This window comes from Takifugu flavidus, chromosome 7, assembly GCF_003711565.1.
Source record: "Takifugu flavidus isolate HTHZ2018 chromosome 7, ASM371156v2, whole genome shotgun sequence".
NCBI lineage: Eukaryota > Metazoa > Chordata > Actinopteri > Tetraodontiformes > Tetraodontidae > Takifugu > Takifugu flavidus.
Window position 1 is genome coordinate 14,168,309 of NC_079526.1, and position 21,348 is coordinate 14,189,656.

The 21,348-nt window shown below is 43.3% G+C and overlaps 1 protein-coding gene across 2 annotated transcripts in view; it reads left to right on the forward strand.

Moving 5' to 3' along the window:
- Positions 1–6,818: 6,818 nt before the first annotated feature.
- The window catches only part of LOC130529341 (contactin-associated protein-like 5), a 47,044-nt gene continuing 32,514 nt past the window's right edge, over positions 6,819–21,348 (forward strand). The window contains exons 1-2 of one of the 2 annotated variants that reach the window (XM_057039466.1): positions 6,819–7,195; positions 17,642–17,752. In XM_057039466.1, the coding sequence (XP_056895446.1) occupies positions 17,644–17,752 (109 nt within the window). In that variant the 5' untranslated portion in view covers positions 6,819–7,195; positions 17,642–17,643. Of the gene's footprint in view, positions 7,196–8,318; positions 8,587–17,641; positions 17,753–21,348 lie in introns of those variants that run through there. The other variant, XM_057039465.1, reaches the window with a different exon arrangement.

Genomic DNA, 21,348 nt, shown 5'->3' on the forward strand with positions numbered 1-21,348 from the left:
ATTTGTTAATATACACCACAGCTATAAACCTGTCAAACATCCTGATTTGCATTTGCCAAATTAGTTGGAAAAAGTGCTAAATGTTCAGGAAGAGGCTTCAAAGAGTTTATGTTTGTGTGGAGAACCATGGTGAATTAATTCATAAATGAATTGCACTAAACATACTCATTAACAGAACCAGTTTGTTTTCAAGTTTGGGGGGGGGGGGGGGGGGGGTAAAGAGATTGTGTGTAACACTCTTGCAAAGTCAGCCTTTGCATCAATTAAATACTTAATACAAAATAAGAAAAAATGGGGTAAAGTTGCACAGAAAAGTAAAGCAGAGTTCCATCAGAAAAGGGTGTTTGATTATGACACAGTTAATGTGTGTGTGTGTGGGGGGGGGTTAGATGAAAGTTAAAGGTCACTGGTGCACGGATGGGTCTATCATCAAACATCACTCTTGGCGTCAGGAGGAACCTCTGCCTCTGTTTTCAAGGAGGAGAGTGACTGGCAGGATTTCAGTCGACGCAACGTGCAGAATGTGTGTTAATGAGGAGGATCTCATTACAGCAAAGTCATTCACTCCTCTGTGATGTTTAGCTTGGAAACGCTGCCCCGAAACGCTGCGGCATCGCCGCGTAAGTGCTAAGTTAGCAAAACACTTTGCAGCCAAAGGGGAAGCATTTGAGGGTAATGAGGCACTTTCATGCTCTTCCACTCAACCAAAACTGGAGGAGGTTCCTGAAGACCGCAACCGAGAGGAAAACTGGATCTGGCAGCTGGTGTCAAAGCTTAAAAGGCCTGTCCTTCCATGTTATCGTACAGCGTTTCATCATCTGTGCTTTTAGTCACTATCACGTGCACCACCAAGGCATGATGCAAGGAACACATCAGTGAATGTGATGACGGTGACACCAACATCCAGCTGGAGCTGTTAGAACCCCTCATTTAGCTTTCAGAGATCTTTCCCACCTGCCACCTTGTTTGGACAAATGCACTGTTGCCTTTCTGTTGATTTTTACTGCGTGACAGAAGCCTTTAGAGCGGATCACACCGGGCTGGAATCAAAGATAGTTGCTGGAAACCGGCTGGAAGTGCGTAAAGAAAATAGCACGGGTGGGAGTGTTGAGTAGGAGAGGATGAGAAGGGAAATAAATTACATTCCAAGGGAAAAACCTCATTTGGTTACACGAACGTTGCCTGAGGTAACGCTAAATGTATTAAGAGCAAATTGTGTTCTGGCTGAGGGTGACTGGGGGATAACACGATTAGAAGCGACTAATTGTCAGAATTTATTTCCCTTTAAAGCTTTAATTGTGGTATTTTCCAGTGTCCCGCACAGAAAGCGCGGCATGCCTGTCAGGATCTCTGTTCTTCCACGCCATTTATTTACACCATGTCCGCGCACACGTGAAATTCCAAGTGCTTCTTGAAGGACGGCTGCTTGACTTTAGACACGGACGACGGGCACATGGCTTTTCAGCGACGGCACCAGTTAGCGGCTAATTGCAGGTCCGGTGTACAACTTCAAAAATATAATATCTGGGCTCAGTTCTACGTTGAATAAGTTCTTCTCCACTGCAAGGCTGATGCCATTTCATTCCCTTCACTACCACTTAGTATTTACCAGGCAGACCTTAGATCCAGAAGCGTCTCATAACAGGATGATTGGTGATAAAATGGGTTGTCTGTTCAGACAGCAGCTCCCAGCTTTGTTCCAGCTGAGAGAATCCGTCTTTCACAGCTGCTGGACGGGTGCAGCTCATGGGTCAAAGCAGCTGGCAGCCCTCTCAGCAGGGGGCACCAGCCCTAATATCATGCTCGACAACACGCTCGATACGCCGAAGCCTTCTGGAGAGCCTCAGCACCTCCGCAGAGCTGCCTCAGACACGTTCCTCCTGCTCACGCGCTGAAGATCGGCGTCAGCCGAGGTAGCTGCTCAGTCGGCTGAAATCTGTTTGCTACCTTTACTCTTTTTCTTCCCTCCTCTCTTTGTAAGACTTGTAGTTTTCATACCTCTGTGATGAATTAATCAAATCAAACCTCTCCTGCGTCGGATCGGTGGATCCCGTGGCTTCTCTGCTGGCCTTGGCCCAGCAGCTTGTTAATTGTGCTTCTTCTGTGGTGGCTTAATTCAAGTTGAGGCTGTTATTCCTGCAACAATTACAGTTGTGTTGGGTCGTTGTCTTTAGTGTTTCTCCTGAGCTCATAGACTTTGTGTATTGATTAAACACTGCTGTGTGATCCTGGTGGGCTTAGTGGATTTTCCCTTTTTTTAAATGTTTTTTACTCTAAATCTGAGAATTAATTAAGCTGTTGTGATTTTAGTGTCCGAACTGCCTGTTCTTGGCCGTAATGCAGTTTCACATCAAAGCTAGCTGCTACCTTATGCTATCCAGTGTTCTTCCCTAAGCTGCCTTTGAAAAACTATTTATACAGTTAGACTATGGATGAAAGGCAGACTAACTTTTCATTTACAGAAACCAGTTCCTGAGCCCAGTAAAGCACTGTGAGGACACCATCTTGCAATCTTGCTGTGGTTTCCAGCTTCCATAAAGCTCCACCGCTGCACCACGAGACAAGAATAGCAAATCTGTTGCTAATACCTGCTAAATGGGCGGAGGTGCAGTGCCTATAGGAAGCTAACATCTGTCGCATTAGCTGTTCCTGGAGGGGGAGGGTCATACCACAACATCAAACACACAACTGTTCCTTGTGATTTTTATTTCTCCTCGTGGATCTTCCGCTGAACCAGACAACCTGTGTTTGCGGCGGTATTGATCGGAGGTGCTAATGTCAGGCAGGGGCGTTCAAATCAGCCAAAAAAAGTTGCCCGATCAGACGCTCGGGCCTCGTCCAGAGCAGCAGGCCTTCGTATACAAAAAGACGTGTGAAAATCAATAATGAATCAAGTCGAACAGAAGCTCAAAGAAGCATTTTTACTGACAGTCATTCACAATAGGAGAGGTGTTGTTTGTAAATCTGCAGTATTAAAATGGTTCAGATGAATACTGATGCAGGCTCCCCCCCACCCCACCCACCAACTGTTGTTTTTCTCTACACTTTTCTGACCTTGCTTTATGAATCTAGTCTCACAGCTAACACCTCGAGGCTGTGTTTGTTTTCATTACAAGGGTGACTAGACAGAGACATGAGGCAGCTCTCAGACTACAGACAAAATTCCCACAAACCAACTGGTCCCAGCTTTAATGGACACTGGTGACATTATACCATAGAGGAGGGGAAGAAAGGCATTAAACGTGCTCAAGTTAAACAAGTCTGCTAAAGTCAAATAGGGAGCGATTAAAGGCCAAGTTTAATTCTATGCAATATTTTTGCTTCTTGCTTAGTTTCAAATCTGTCACATCTATTCAGACTATTAATAAGTAGAAAAAGGAGCGATGAAAGGAAAAAGCCAACAATAATAAAGAATAGCTGTCATTAGTGTAAAGTCAGTGATGTGAAGCCTGATGCAGCATCTGACAGAACTGATGCTGCCCAGTCCAAACAGGGAGAGAGGTTTTGTGCTGCTGGATGAATTGTGTGGCCATGTGCGTCTTAGGCTACACCCTGTCCATGTTGGAAGATCGCAATATCCAAGTGAAGCTGAATAAGTAAGGTAATTAGTTTCAACTAGCTCCACCGAGACTCGTTTGCATTATATGCTAGCACAGGCTAATAGCTGGTAGTGATCAAATAAATACAGTAGACACCACCTGACGCTGCAGTTATATGCATCATAAACCTGCTCAGATGTGTTTATTCGGATTAAAGTGATGGAAATCCTGCACTCTCAGACGTAGCTGCAGACTCATCTCCTGTCAAAAGGGGCGAATTTTCCATTTGGTCATGCAGACAGTGACTGAGTTGAAATGATAAATATTAATTTATAACGCTGATGTTTTCACAGCTTCTTTCTGGGCTCCTTGACTGTAATGATACGACTGCAAACAAACACATTTAATATGATAAAGCTCAGGTACATTTGGAAAAACAAATTCAGAATTTTGTCTATATTCAAAGCAGAAAGGAGATATCTACAAGAAACCTCGGGGAAAAAACGAATCCGTCGGCTGAGATGACACAATACAATTTCCCGATGTTAGAGAAAACACTTTTCTCACAACAACGCCGCAGAACCGTTTCACATTTCATCTGATCCTGAGGATGTGGCAAGAATTGATAAAGGGGATCGAATCAGCCATGAGGGTGGATGGATGGATGGATGGATGGATGGATGGATGGATGGATGGATGGATGGATGGATGGTGGATGGGTGGATGGATGGAGTGGATTGGTGGATGGATGGTTGGATGGATGGATGGATGGATAGATGGATGGATGGATGGATGGTGATGGATGGGTGTTGGAGTGAGTTGGGTGGGTGGGGGGATGATGGATGGATGGATGAGGGGTGGGTAGATGGATGGATGGTTAGATGGATGGTTGGATGTGTGATGGCTTTATGGATGGTGGTTGGGTGGGGTTTGATGGAATGAGGTGATGTGATGGATGGCATGTGGGGGTGGGTGGGGATGTTGCTGGATTGTGGTGTGGCTTGATGTGTCTGGGTGGCTTGTTTTGGCTGGATGTGCTTCTGTATGGATGGTTTTTGGTTTTGGTCTGTGTTCTGGCTGGCTGGCATGGCTGATGGCTGTGTCTGTCGGTCTTGATGGGTGTGGTTTCGTGGCTGCTGGCTGGTTGGCTGGCTGGGTGGCTGGCTGGCTGCTGGCTTGCTGGCTGGCTGGCTGGCTGCGTGTTGGTGGCTTGCTGTTGCTCTGCTGGCTGGCTGGCTGGCATGGATGGGCTGGCTGGCTGGCTGGCATGGTGGCTGGCTGGCTGGCTCGCTGGCTGCTGGGTGGCTGGCTGCGTGGGTGGGTGTTGGCTGGCTGGCTGGCTGCTGCGTGGGTGGGTCGCTGGCTTGTTTGGCTGGCTGGCTGGCTGGCTGGCTGTTGGTTGGTTGGCTGGCTGGCTCGCTGGCTGGCTTCTGGGTGGCTGGCTGGCTGGCTGGCGGTTGGCTGGCTGGCTGGCTGGGTCTGGTTGGTTGGCTGGCTGGCTGGCTGGTTTTTGGCTGGCTGGCTGGCTGGCTGGCTGGCTCGGTGGCTGGCTGGCTGCTGGGTGGCTGGCTGGTTTTCTGGCTTCTTGCTTGCTGGCTGGTTTGGCTTGCTTCTGGCTGGTTGGCTGGCTGGGTGGCTGGCTGCTGGTTGGCTTTCTGGCTGCTGGGTTTCTTTCTTTCTTTTTTTTTCTGTCTGCTTCGTTTTTTTCTGGCTTTTTCGCTGGCTTTCTGGCTGGCTGGTTTCTTTCTGCTTGCTCTTGGGTTTCTGGCTGGTTTCTCTGGATGGATGGCTGGCTGGATGGTTTGGTTGGATGATGGTGGGATGGACTTGCTTCACTCTTTTGTGCTGCTTTTATCATGACAGCAGATTTTCTCACTGGGAAAAATGACTTTTTTGCCTTCTGCCCCCACAGAAACAGGTGGATGCAGACCCACCAAACATTCTTTGTGGCCCTTCCTCCACCTCCACCACTTCCTCCCCCTCCACCACTTTCTCCACCACTCCCTCCACCTCCACCACTTCCTCCCCCTCCACCACTTCCTCCACCTCCACTGCTTCCTCCCCTCCACCACTTCCTCCCCCCCACCACTTCCTCCCCCTCACCACTTCCTCCACTGCTTCCTCCACTTTCACTACTTACTCCATCACTTTCTCCACCTTCACCACTTCCTCCACCTCCACCGCTTCCCCCCCTCCACCGCTTCCTTCCCCTCCACCACTTTCTCCACCTCCACCACTCCCTCCCCCTCCACCACTTCCTCCCCCTCCACCACTTTCTCCTCCACCTCCACCACCACTTCCTTCCCCCCTCCACCACTTCCTCCCCCTTCACCACTTCCTCCTCCCCCTCCACCGCTTCCTCCCCCTCCACCACTCCCTCCCCCTCCACCACTTCCTCCCCCCCACTCCCCCCCTCCACCACTCCACACCTCCTCCCGCCTCCCCCACTTCCTCCCCCTCCACCACTTTCTCCACCCCTCCCTCCCCTTCCCCACTTCCTCCATCCTCCTCCACCACTTCCTCCCCCTCCACCACCTTCCTCCACCACTCCCTCCCCCTCCACCACTTCCCCTCCACCACTTCCTCCCCTCCCCACCACCACTTCCTCCCCCTCCACCACTTCCTTCCTCCCCCTCCACCACTTCCTCACCTCCCTGCTTCCTCCTCCACCTCCACCCTTCCTCCCCCTCCACCACTTTCTCCACCTCCACCACTTCCTCCTCCCCCCTCACCACTTCTCCACCACTCCCTCCCCCTCCACCACTTTCTCCCCCTCCACACTCTCACCCTCCCCTCACCCCACTTCCTCCCCCTCCACCACTTCCTCCACCTCCACCACTTCCTCCCCCTCCACCACTTTCTCTCCACCTCCACCACTTCCTTCCCCTCCACCACTTCCTCCCCCTCCACCACTTTCCTCCACCTCCACCACTTCCTCCTCCCCCCCCTCCACCACTCACTCCCTCCCCCTCCACCACTCCTCCCCCTCCACCCCTCCCTCCACCTCCACCCTCCCTCCCCCTCACCACTCCCCCTCCACCACTTCCTCCCCTCCCCCACTTCCTCCACCTCCACCACTTCCTCCCCTCCACCCCACTTTCTCCCCCTCCACCACTTTCTCTCCCCCCCACCACCTCCCCTCCCCCTCACCACTTTCCTTCCTCCCCCTCCACCACTTTCCCCCTCCACACTTCCTCCCCCCTCACCACTTCCTCCAGCTCCACTGCAGCCCACCACGTGCCTCCTCCCAGTTGCGGTCCCAGCTATCACTCCTTATTGTGTGCGCTCTGTTGAATATGATCACGCAGCAGTTTCATCAATGTTGGCGGCTCACGGCGCCGCATCAGTGGGGAAATGAGCACGGTGCCGTGCAGCTCATCCTGGCACAACACCAAGGCCTTGTTAGTGCTCATTTGAGGAGTACAGAGGAGCAGCAAATGGAGCCCTGCGAAGCGGATTTATGCCAAAAAGAAAAGGCCCGTTTGCATCTTCGTGATGATGCATATGCAAATCTTAGCGATGCCGCTACACTATGCTAATCTCGCTGTGGTGAGAATGTTACAGGCTCCAAACTTTGAAATGTAAGCGCAGGAACAAAACGCCACCGCATCTTCAGTTCTGGATAGAAGCAAACTCGTATCCAACCAATCGCTCCCGTAAGTCAGTTGCTGTCCTGTTTTGATTTCCTCTTTTGTGTTTTAGGACGCGTTACACTTCCTCCTCTGTGGTTACGTGATGTGATGCACCCATAACTTGTCTACTTTTTATTTTCTGATTGTTTTCTGACTGTCTGGACGTTGAAAGTTTCTCTTTTTATTGTTTTATAATTGGATTTCAACTCGCAGCTGATGTTCTGTTAATCTTTTATGGATTCTGACTAATTTCTCTTCCCCCTCTGTTCTTCTTAGCTTTGCAATGGAATTTGTGGCATTTGTAGGTACTTCTCCAAAAGTCTAGCCAACATTTTTTTTTTTTAAGTTTAAAACAAACAAAAAAAACATCTATCTTAGTTTGGCATTTAGCTCTACACCTTAATTAACATCATCCTGACTGGAGTCTCATTAAATCTGAAGCCTGACTAGATGTTCAAACTTTTTGGAGATGGTTTCATTTTTTAGAGGGTGCTCTTTAGTTGTCTGGGGTTATTCTGGCTCGGAGGTCCAGGGATCCGATCCAGCTTTTGCTCTTGCTGTCCTTCACTCTGCTGTGTTGTCTCTTCAATATGAATTTTCAATAATGGCGGAGCAGCTTCAAGGAAACAGTTTCAAACACTAAAGAATGACAGTATTTCCAAAAAACGTATTTGAAAAAAAGTTGCTGAAGAATTTGCTTTGGGGCCAAGAGAGATGTAATTAAATTTGAGAGTAGATCTAAAATAAATAAATAAATACATTTTTCCACAGACATGCAATGTTCTGATACAACCACAGATCCATTAAAACCACGACTGCAAGACAGCAAGCTAAAAAAAACACAAGTGCAACATTATTTACCATCCCTTGAAATCTAGGAACCATCAGGTATGTCAGTAACACACCTTTCATTCTTATTCGGATCATTTCATGTCGAGTTTTACACCAAAACTGCGTTTCAGCCTCTGATGAACGTGGAAATCTGCATCTCACCTCCATCAAGTCAGCGAGCAAAGGGTAGGGCTGCGCTCGGACCCTCTCCAGCCTCCCTCCTCTTACACATACATCACTTGTAGGAGGGCAGGCGGCGTGAAAGCGGCAGACGACCCCCCCACCCCTTCCCCCCACCACCCCCTACACACACACACACACACACACACACACCCCTCCGCGCCGTCAGCAGGTAGCAGCTGCAGCGCACCGGAGCGGAGCTGGAGGAGAGTCGGCAAGAACAACAGTTACAAGAGGAACAGAGAAGAACAGGAGCTGGAAGGAGGGACTGTTTCCTAAAAGGCGGGATTATAATTGTGCAGCATCCCGGGGCTTCAGCATGCCGTCAGGGGGTGAAGGCGTCGCAGGTATTACCGCGCTGGTCGCGTCGCTGCTGCTCGGCTCCTGCGGGACAGGTGGGAAAGGTGAGCGACTCCAGCTGCCTTTGCAGGTTCCTGGGAAAGGGCAGCGCATCGTTTATTGGTCCACCGGGATAATATCTGCTCTGACTGGACGTGCGGCATGAGCTTATTAATGGAGGCGAGGCGGACTTTAAACTGTTTGGTGGAAGGAAACAAGGAAACAAGCAAAACACGCGAGGAGAATTTTACAGACGAAAGCATTTCAAATCTAATATGATAAAGTTGGGAATGGGAAAATAGACATAGACACGGGAAAGTCATTTTTAATTATTTAAATGACGTTTTTGAGGGAGAAAGGAGGCTTCAGCTTGAAAACTGAAACTCAATTCAATATATTATTTAGAAGTAAGTACTACTTACTTTTACTACTCCTAATGTTAAAACGGGAGAAAAACATATTTAAATGATATAGCCCCCCCCCCCCCCAAAAAAAAATTTACTCAATAAACGCGCATCATTTTCATGAAAACAGATTAAGTTGTTTTTTTTTAAACAGTTTTTTCCCCAGATGCAAACGTGTATTTATCCCCACAAACCGAATTGATGTAAAACAGCGACCAAACCTGCGTGCTGGAGCATTCTTCTCCTGAGTGGTGCACACTGAAAATGGCATCAACCCGAATCTGTCACCGTGACAGAGACCCTTTTTCATTTGCAAAATACCAACCAATGTGACCGTAACAACAGTTAAATATAAAAGATATCAATCATAAACACCAAGAACACACTCACATTATTATTCCACATTGCGTAGACCATTTGTATTATTATTATTTTTTTATTTTAAAATGACCAAATCTTTAATATAAAGATTTAAAGTGGTAAGTTTTTCTGTTTTGGGGGCTTTACTGGAAATGGGGCTGAGTTTTAATGACATCAATCATCATTAAATAGAGCAAAAAAAAAAAAAAAACAAAACACATCAAACCAATTAAGTTTTTTAGGTTGTGTGTGATAAATCCAACACACAACAGGGGGTGCTTCAGCACCCTCGCTTATTGCATGCATTCAAATCACTTTCCGACGGACTCACTGGAAGAACTGCTGTGATAAATCAAAAAAGATTCAGAACATTTTTAAATTTAACCGTTTGGGTCTGGAAAAAGTGTGACTGTAGGGGATTCACTGCTGGCGTGTTTAAAGAGACATCTCCAGTCCCTCCAGTAGCGTTCCCATTTTAGCATCTCCAGCATTTGATGTTTTCTCGTGAGGGGAGCAGCGATGGGGGGAGCTGGTGGTCTGTCCACGGAGATGAAAAGAGCTGCACAGGAGGACGGCACTGTCTCAGCTCCGGTTTTAGACTTAGCAATGATCTTAGCAAGTGTACTCTGCTTCGGAAGTTCGGAAGTGACAAAGACTAATAATGTGTCTTCGGTACAGCATTTTTAATGCTGGAGAAACTGTATTTCCATCTGGTGTGGAAATAGCTGTTGTTTTGATGACTCATAATTGATATCCCCATTCTGTCCATCCTTATCCTTCTGCTGATACAGTGAATTAGGTTTTAATAAACATCAATAATCACCTTCCTGTTGGCTCAGGAACCTTAAAAACACTAACAGGTTGGTGGCATATTTCCAAACCGACCATTACTGCTGCAGTGGAGGACAAACAGAAGGAATGGAAGCAGCCTGGAGCTCAAATGATTGTTTGTGAGGATATCAGCTGTGGAGTAATAGCATGGAATAAAAGTGACCCACACATCCATCTGAAATTGGGACAATGTCTGCTTGGCCTCTGATATGACAAACTCCTCAGTGAATACACTCCATGATTCCTTTCCCCTTCCAGCATTTACGTATCAGCCAGAACCTTTATGAAAACTTAATGACCTGATTTAGGTCCAGACTATGCTCCTGAGATATGGGTGAGAAGGCAGGAGTGGACCTCTCCTGTCATGACTGCCCCTCTCTTCATACATTCTCCTTTAGTTTGTCCTCTGTCCCCTTCTCCATATTTCCACATCCATTTTTCCACATCAGCATCTTTCATTATGTTTCTCCCTCGAGTGTTTTTGGCCTTTTCCAACAACTCCTTCTGCCACTTCAACTTATTGGTTCCGGTGTCTGAGAGCCGGCCATTATTACCAATCAATTTAATCTCAGTTTAGATAGAAGTAAATTTATATTTCTACATTTGTTATATCAGGACAATGACAAAATTAGGACACACTATTAGCATTTTAGGTTGCAGCATTTTTCCAAACAACCAATAGTCATTAATTATTCAACATTTACTTAAAATAAGTAATTTTACTGTTTGGTAGGTGTTCCAATAAATCAATCATCACATCTACATAAAATTCTAATTAGTGATTTATTTACAATACAAAACTAAATGTAGAATCATTGTAGACCTATTTAAAATGAAAACTGTAGAACCAGATATCATTTATGACCCCGGGACTTGATTGAGACACTTGTTGAGACCAGAGTCAGAGCATCTGTGCATGGGTTGTTCTGAGTGTGGGGATTCGAACTTTTATTCCTCTTCCCTTGTGTTCTGCTCTCTTTGCATCAGACTCAAACCCGCCTCGTAGACTTTGCTTCTGACCCAACATTTTTTGAGCGGGTGATCTTTTGGTCTGAGCTCCACGTGAAGCTTCCTTGCCTCTGCTGGTATCCACTGGTTTTCCTGCTGGCCAGTCTAATCCTTCTGAGGCCGCATCTCGATCACAGCACATTTCATAGCATCTTTGAACCGCTGCATGGCAACAACAGTGGCTGTAGGTAATACTGCTGCTATACAGCAGGTGGACTCCATGTACATGATAGCCCTAAAGAATCTGCAGCCTTGATTTGTGCTGACATTGATACTCAGTTAAGTGGATATTTGCATAAGCAGCCGGTGCAAATGAACAAGAAGCAAGATGCTTTTTTTTAGTATTATTTCTCATTTAACTGGCATTAGAAATATATAATGTGGGTCGTTAGATGCAAAAATCAGTAAAATCAAACTTTTTCCACAGCCACACTCAGGCGGTGTTTACATAAGCTTTAAAATGCTACGACCAGGTAGAGATGAATTGAAGGCTGAGTTAGAGGAGCAGCTCTGTTCAGAACATCCCCCATTGTTACTTAAATATGACTGTATTGATGAGGGAATATACATGCACCAATAAGCCAGGTTATGAATTCATGTGGTTATTCAAATGTCTGGAACAGTTCTAGAAGGTTAAATGCCAAAGAACAATCGCGCTGTCTGACACTTTCTTCTTTCACCCCAGGTTTGTTTGATTTTCTATTGTCTTCTTCTGTTGTCATTTCCATCACCTCCTGTTATTTAAATGTCATTTTAGACTTTTTTCAGAGGAAGATTTGTGTCTTGTATCTATTTGTATCTACTCCCTTGTGCTTCTGCTATGAGAGAGGCAGGAGCCACTTTAGGTTGATTCTCCTACACATCACTACTGTACCATAATCATCAAAAATGTCTTCAGATGTAATATAAGTTGGTAAGAAATGTGTTGACTTAAAACATCATCAGAATTCATTACATTCAGTGAGTTGGTGGTGAACATCGAGAGAACACAAACCTTTGAATAAAAACAATTTGCTCTGATATGTAAAACAATTTTTCTGCTGTACGTAAAGAAAACCCTTCTGAGGATTGTAGATTGCGCTAGCATCATTTCCAAAACTGTGTTAAGTATGAGCAGAGTTATATGACCAAGGCGAGGCTGCCATAGCACTGACCTGGAGAAGCCAGTGATGAATCTAGATTTATTAATCTGGTGACAAGGAACCCAGTGATAAAGGTGACAGAACTAAAGTCCCCCATCTGCCTCTGTGACCTGTGGGATTTTGTATTTGCCCAAGGCCAGTTCACCAGTTAATGTCTTCCCACTAAAAACAGCCCCATTCATCAACCACGTCGTTACATCAGTTCAATTCAACTTTATTTATAAAGCATCCATTACAATCAGGATTGTTTTGGGGTGTTTTGCAGATCCCAGAGCCTGTTAGTTATAGACCTAAACATCAGCCTCTCTGTTCAGGTCACTATTGACTGAACATTGAATTTCTGTGGCTACTGGCATACAATTTAGCATTAGTAGAAAAACTATTCAAAGTCCCCGAAAACTTTAAGTAGGAAAACTAAAATAATAGCACAACTTCATTTCATAAGGATGAAAAACTTTTCCTAAGCTCAGAAAAGGAAATGCATTTAATTTCACATCTGCGCTCTGTACGATTCAGAGCACTGGGTGTTCGAGTGATGTCTGTGGAACGAGAGCGCTGTTAGATGGAGGTAAAGAGGGACGGAAATGAGTGAGAAACCCTAATAGGAGACACAAAGACAAGAGTTCTCTCACAGGCTTCGAGACACCACGATTGTGTACGTTCACCTCACATTTGTTGGACACTCGTTAACCTTTGTTCTTGAACGCAACCATGTTTTTATTGTTGTATTAGCAGAGAATGATTTAATTGACAACCTGGTTATGATACTTGCCGATGATTTAATTACTCCCCAGTAAGGAGCTTCTTTTTTATTGATATTGATAATAGCCTTATAATAATATCAATAAAGCTTTTTGTTTTTTGTATAGCACCATCCATAAACTCCTTTGTAGACAGAAAGTCCAGTTGCATAAATTATTCATGCCAATCGAGTGTAGTCCGATTTCCATGTGCATGTAAATGCACTTAATGGTTGTTTGTTTCTGTACCTGCGATGAGCTGGCAACGTGTCCGGGGTTATCAGGTGGTGTAAGGTGGAATTTCTAGGGGCAGGAAAAGGAACGCTCTGTTGTCGCACTCACTCATTAGTATCCCGGGGCAATTTGGGAGCTCTAATAAAGCTACTGTGCATGTCTCTGGACTGTGGGATCAACCAGAGTACCTGAAGTAAACCCTCACAGATACAAGGAGGAGGATACTGAGCCAGTTTCCAAATTCAGCACCTTCTTGCTATGATGAAAGCACTCTACCACAACGTAAAAGTTCTTATTTCTGCTGGTGTATAAGAGCAGGTGGAGAATGAGAAGAAAACCCAACAACCACAGAAATAGTTGGTAGAACAAGAAATGTTGAGTTGACAAAAAAACAAAGTAGTGGTGGATTTTGGTTCACTGCACAGTATGGACATTCAGTGTTCATGCCCTTCGTGTTAAAGCCATGCAGTGACACTCCCAACTACTTCTCTCATTTCACCCATCAGTGGGTTTCCTTTTCTGTCTTCTCGTGTGTGTGTGTGTGTGTGTGTGTTTCAGATTCATTGTCGTGACTCACCTCATCTCACCTTCACACTGCTGTAGGTCTGAGATGCACAACAGGACAAAAAAAATCTGAAATAATTTCTTTGTTTTCTGTCAAACAGTTGACTTTCATGGATTGTAATGGGATTATCTTTAATATTACAGTTTTTTTAAAGAATATATATCCAGGCAAGTTTGATTTCAGTGCAGATATGCATTTATTGCTTTTTTGTTTTTGGTATTGGAGGATTATACTTAAAATCAATATACAATAACACTTAATTCCTTGACACCTAACAAATTGGTGTCATTCAAGTTTCATTTCCATCCATCCATCCATCCATCCTCTACCGCTTATCCGGGTCGGGTCGCGGGGGCAGCAGCCTAAAAAGAGAAGCCCAGACTTCCCTCTCCCCAGCTACCTCTTCCAGCTCATCCGGAGGGATCCCCAGGCGTTCCCAGGCCAGTCGAGAGACATAGTCTCTCCAACGTGTCCTGGGTCTTCCCGGGGGCCTCCTACCCTAAGTTTCATTTCCTCATTTAAATTTCAAAAATATAACACCTTCCCCCCCCCCCGCTGGGTCCACAAGTGCAGGAGGACCTTGAGCAATCAACTCTCATCGTGGAGCAACATCACGTGTGTTTGTACATGCTTACTCGTCTCTGTGTGCTTACATGAGGAGTCCAACCTTTCAGACCACAGGCAGGCAGCTTAATTGCTCCTCTGTTTGCCATGCAGCTTAGCTTTGATCACTTCATTTTGCTAATTAAGTGAGCCTCCCATGGAGCAACATGTTAATGAGAGTTCTCTATTAAACTAATGACAGCAATGTTTTTTTTATATTTTTCCTTTTATCCAGAACATTTCAAATTATAATACAAAACACAACAGCACACTGTAAATACAATGTAATTACGAGTCTACATATAATCACAGTTTGGTGCAACAAACTAGAAGAAATGCTGGAAATAAGAAGGAAATAATGCCTTGTGCTCACTGTTTTACAGCAGTGTTTCTTCTCCGCGTGAGACAGACCGACTCACACACACATTTCCATTAGCACCCCCCATCTATCAGCAGGCACTTCTTTAAAAGACCAACCTGCAAACACCTACATACAAATTCAAAGTATAAACAACTTACAATTAATAATCTCACCAAATCCAGTGTGAATAAATACTCATGACTGTTGTACAAAAATCTGAAGGTTAAGAACAAAGTCTCCCTCTTCATATCTCCCTGTTGGAACAAAAAAGTCTGAGCCCCCAGGGAAGCCATTTGCTAAAATACCATGAGAAAAGCACAGGAGGCGGAATAATTAATGTTTTACAAAGTAAAAAATAAATAATATATAAAAATTTCAGAAAGAGTTTGGAATAATGTTTTTCTCTCTCTTCTTGCTCTAACCCAGCCCAGCGTCTCCATATTGGAGAAACATCCACCAAATTGCTAAATTAAAGTGACACTGAAAGAATTTGTGGCCGTTTAGCTTTTTTATTTATTTTTTTGCTGCAACTTCACAATAATGCATAGGTTTGCACAGCATGCAAACTAAGAATATTCTTAAAAAATCAACCTAAAATGAAGCTGTCGGTTGAAAGTCTCAATCTTTGACATAAGATGGCGAAAATAACACCCTGTCTATTGTTTTGAGGGATATTTTTCTCCAATCAGTCTCAATAATTATCTGGCCAAAACAAAAAATGGATAAAACTGACAATGCCACAGCGGTTTACGTCAGCTTGTTTCTCATTAAACCACAAAACAGTCTTGACGTCTCAAACCACATATTGTCCTTCGCAGGAGGTCATGCTGATTGAGTGCAGCACTGGAAAGTACCACTTTCTGAACTTCCACTTCAATTCTTTTGGCTCTGGTTTCGTCCTTCATGCTAAGATACTGTTTATGCAACCAAACATATAAAGATGAGCGTTGACATCAGAGTTTCCTGGCGATATCAACGGTAATTAACTCTATGCAACAGCCCGTTCTTTGTTACGTTGTTTCATATGCATACACACAGAGAAAAACAAGCCTCAACCATTTGGAAAACTTTCATCTTGTCTTTGCCAAGGCCAAACATTTTTCATTTCAGGTTTGATTAAAAATGCATTTTACAAGTGTGCTCGACCATTATTCAAGAGGCTTTTTGTTTCAAGTGTGCACTGAGATGGGGCATTTTTGTTGAATGATGTTTTTTTCTCTTTTAAAATATGAAACTTTCTTGTTTGATTAATTGCCTGTTCAGATATTTTTTGGGGTATTTGTTCGTATTCATGGATCAATGAGACACTACACCTCTGAGTTATTTGCCAAATGGCCAGTAGTTTTAAAGCGGCTTTGAAAAACATTTTATTTTGCCTTTATTTTTCTCACAATGTTAATTTGGGTCAATTAAACAACCAGTGTTGTATTTTCTATTTTTTACTCATTTTAATATTTCTATTCAACTTTAGTGTAAATACAGTACAGTGCAGTGCAGCTACTGTTGCATATTTAAATATTTGATTGTGCAGGGATTAGTATTGTTACATCGTGGCAAGAAGGTTCTGGATTTAATTGCAGCTCGTGCCCTATGTGGCATCTGTGTCCCTCTGTGCCACTGTGGGTTTTCTCTAGGTACTTAAACATGTTTTATCTGAAGAGGTGTATATAAGGCTTAACACATCCAAATGCCAAGAGGATACATGTTTCACACGGTTGACACATACGGTAATTATGAATTAACAAGGACATCAGAGCAGAGGGGAATTTATAGTGGTGCCAACTATGAATCATAACACTTCTCTGTATATATTCTGCCTGGTGCTGCACCGGTTAACCTGAGCAGGAGTGAAAATGTACAGATGTTCCAAATTGCTTGTAGAGAGGAGAGAATTAGACCGACAGACTTCGGTGGTTATAACCAGCTATCCAAACCTGTCAGTGGACTGTGGTTTATGGTTTGTGGTAATAAAAATCCCCTTGTGCTTGAAATGAAGTACAACATTGTCGACAAAGTGATCCCAATTGGATTCTTGTCAGATAGTATGACAGGACCAGGCAAATCCTGGAGTGGAAATTTAATTGTCTTTCTCCAGCAGTGGAAAACATCATATATAATAAAACAAGGTTTAAGTTGACATCAGTAATGCTGCTTTTGGAGAACATAGAAAATGACCAATTACTGTTAATAGTAATCTGGTTGATTTAGATCTATAATCTATAAATCAAATTTATAAATGTTTAGACAGTTTCATGTAAATGTTACATTTGGCCCCATAAAACTCTCTTTCAGGTGAATTCATTGTGGTGAGCATTATTTAGGCCACTAATTATGCTGGTCCTGAATTAGTTTAAGGTAATTGTGGTAATGTTTGCATATTTTGTAATCTATCACTGCATCAACATAATACAGATGTTTGCATTTGAAGCACGTATGTTGTGTCAGATTGATTTTTCTTTTAGTTCAGTCTATGTTTGACACTCCAATCAAAGATACTAGTTTCTAATAGTCGATTTAAAACGTTGACCTTGACAATTGTAAATATTAAAAGCCTCTAAATGTCATGCCTCACGTGCCTGTCCCAGTGCAACGGCAGTTATCATAGTCCTGTTCCTAGAGACCTGCTCTCTGCCCCAACTTGCAGTTATCTCTGCTGGTGCTCAAGAGAGCTGGAGGGCTCTGAGTTGACCCTTTCATTTAGAAGATAACTTCTCTTCTGTCGGTGCATTTTTACCCACAGGGTATAACGTCATCACAACCTAACTCAGAGCTCAATTTTGACACCACTACAAATGTGCTATGAAGTAAATTAAATGATTGTTTAGGAATATGATGCATCATTCTGCTTTTTTCCCCCCATTTTGTGCAACAGAAATGTGTGACAGCCCACTGGTGACCAGTCTTCTGCCATCATCTTTTAGAAGCTCCTCCCAGTTAAGCAGCAGCCATGGACCTGTCTTTGCAAAAGTCAACAGGAGAGAAGGTCAGGAAACATTTTAACACACTGTCTTTATTTGTTGCAAAAGTTTCTTTCATTGTGCCACAACTGGACCTTTAAAGCTTTAGAGTAACTCTGCTTTAATTTTAACACTAGGTTACCCAGAATTAGAGTCTACATAACATGTAGACATGACAGCAAATCCTTAAAGGTTTATGCTAATTATTTGCCTTTATTTTCCGCATCAAATTGCATTAAAAATGCAGATTTTTGTTGTTTCACATGATTATTGTCGTTTTTGAAGTCTGCAATCTTAGTCTGGGAGCATTGAGGTGTTGGATTATTTTAAAGTGTCTTTTATTGAATAAACCCACAACAATGCATAGCAACTATACCCTAAATAAACAGCACAAAGGACAGTAGTTTAAAAGAAGAGCTTAAAGAAAAAGGCCAATGCGAATGTAGGAAAACAAAATGCAGAAAATTCCAATAAAGTTTTTATGGTTATGCTGGAAGATGCTGGAATTGCTTTGGAGAAATTGTTGATAGCTGAGAAGCAGGGCCAGGCCAGTGCCGCATTGTCCTGAATGATTTTCTCTGCTGTGGGCTGCTGCAGGTTTAGATTTCTCCTGTAGTCTTTGCCTCTCTGCAGGACGCAGAGTTCAAAACTTCAAAGACAAACCTCAACTGGATTCACAGTTTGAACGATCTCTCTATGACCAAGCGAGACAGAGATCAAGGTAGAAAACAGGTAGATGCTCCGTAGGTACATCGGTAGAGCATATTTTGAAATTTACTAGCATCATTCGGGTACTGCATCAGCATCTCTCCACACGGATTAAGTCCAAGTCATGATTTCACCTACCTTCAGAATTAGGCAGGGAGCTCAACTGATTAGTGATTTACCGGTTTATTCAACTTGTTTGGGCTCTTGGAAGCAGATTTCTGCACACTTTGCAGCTGAGTGGCTGTAGTGTTGACACAGAAGTGTCTGTTAGAGAGTGCGAGCCACTCTCCAGCTCTTTGACAGTGTGGGGATAATTTAAACAAATTAAACCAAAAACTCTGGAAGGGATTAAGGAATAATAATGTTTGCAGGCCGTGCGGAAGCGAGAATCCAGCCAGCGTGGTTGTGAGATCCACGCACTTCTTTCAGGCACTAATCTTGGGTCACATACAGCAAATTTAAGTGGAGTAAACATGATCAAAGTGCCGTCTCTAGCAGCAAGTAGGATGTTGAGCAGCTCTCAGTGCCCAGTAGAATTACTCTGCAGAGGAACAAGAGTGGGAACATGCTTCAGCTCTTGTAGTGTGGAAAAGGGAGACAGTTTGAAAGACCGGTGTTGAACACAAGGTTTGGAAAATAGGATTGTGTTATTGCCAACTTGTCAAGGGGATTTTTGTGGTATCGTTAGACAGTGAAATGGTAAAATATTGGAAAAACTAAATAACTGAGATAACCTTTTAATCTTTAAAAAGGGGAGAGTATTGATTGCTCCAGGTTAGTCTGTTACAAATATGAAAATGTGTGAAATTCCAGCCTTTTCTCAGGATATTTTTTCAGGATATCTTTGTGTTCCGAAGAATCACCTGCAGAGCGATGGAGCTGAGCTCTGCACTTCAAAGCAGCTTTGGACAAAGGGACACCTTGACTTTCAAATGTTATGGATAAAAGAGCAGTTTGTAATGATTCTCTTATTTTGTGGCTTTCTTTGAAAATACTATAGCATTCAAATTGGCGCTGCACATATAGACAATATTATGACTTTTTGTTCAAATACATCACTGTTCTCCAGAAGGTCACGCTTTAATCAATGGATCTCCAAAATAATAGTTTATAAAGTAATGGAAACACCAAAAACATTTTCGGCACTGATTCTTTTGGCCTATACATTATTTCCCCCATCTACAAAGCTTTAACATCATTCTCCGCACAGAGTGATAACAGTCACTCTCAATAATAAAAATATATGTATCTAATGAAATTGGCCTCCTGAAGGTTCCTGTCAATCAGAAAACTCCCCCATGCCTCATGGTTCCTGTCTTCTGCCTGTTAGTCTCACCAGAGCTTCCTCCAACAGGGCTGTTTACACATGGCAGAGAAACCCTTTCACGGTGCTGCCTCCTCAGACACTGATCTGTGCCAGCAGCAGCGGGGGGGTAATGACCCTGCACTGTGTCAGTCCCTGGTGGATAACAGAGTGCTTATGGACCAGGAATGTGTCACCAATTTGAAAAGTGTCTGATTGCTCCGGTTTATGGACCAGTGTGACTAACAGTTTTGAGTTTTTTGTTTGAGAGCAAGAATATTTCACCATTATCAGTAAAAAAAAATGTAAAGGGCTGTAAATGAGACTACTAGATTTAAATGGTTACATTAAATTAAATGGCTTCTATATACAAAAACAAATAACTCGAGTTAATGGTGGAGAAAATCAGAAAACCTCAATTGTTTTTATTTACTTCCTTTGCTCATCATCAGTTGTTGACATTTTCCCTCATGGCATAAAATGATACAAAATGTCCTTTGGTTACATTATTCAACAAACAAGGATTTAATATGAATTTAAATCCTTCTTTTAGAGCTTTCATCTACAGTAAATTTCTAATCAGGAAAGGTTAGACGGGAGGCGAAGTTCGCATCGTTGCATCAGTGTAGCTTCTTTTATATGTAAAGTTTGTTGCCATGTGAAAATACTCAATTTTGGAGCTAAAGCTACCACTAATTTTATCTGAGACGATACACAAGGAAGCATGTGTGATTCAAAGATTCAAAGGATATCTGCATATCTGCTCAAGACAAAGTGCCCATGAAGAAATATTGGATAGCCCCAAACATTACTCTGCAGAGATTTTTCTGCTTTTTTGCTTTGTGATTGTAATTTAAAATAGTGAGGCAACGTCATGCCATTTAAAAATATTAATGATAGCAGTTAATATTTACAGGCAAATGTTAATGGCAGTGTTTGACACCTAATTGCACATTACAATCACGCTAATGATGCTACAACGTCGCAGTGTGTGACACATTTTACCAGAGGCTCAGAATTAATATTTAGGCTCAATTTAGTTTAAAAGGAATGCTACAATAAACGGAGGCAGAATGAACACTTCATATTTTTTCTCAGCTGATACTGCCATCTTGACAGAGTTGTGACTGAAATTGACTGTTTTTCTCTTTAAAATGTTATTGTTGATGCTTCGTTTGGCATCAGCTCTTGAAACTTAGGCTTAGAGAATTTGGTTATTGCTTTGATGGGCGCTTTTCTCACCCAGGTGCTGATACAGAACAGACAGTCAAATATAGAGAGCCGGACCAGTTTGCTTCATCAAATAATTGACAACCATTAGTCATTAAATTGGGTCCTAACAGAAAAATGTCAGACATCTCAGGGACACAGATAACTGCAGGGATTGCCAGGAAATATGCCATTTTCTGCAGCTAAATCCTACTAGATTAATCTAACAGATTAACTGAATAGGAATTCATAGTATTCGTGGGTAGTAAGTATTGTTTCATTTGGTGCAGTCTACTGTCAAAAGGAAATTATTTGTCCTAAAGTGTCCCTATGGCACAGCTGGGCCCGCAGATTCTGTCACTTCAGCTAATTTCTCGCTCCGCCATATCGGTGGGATATTGC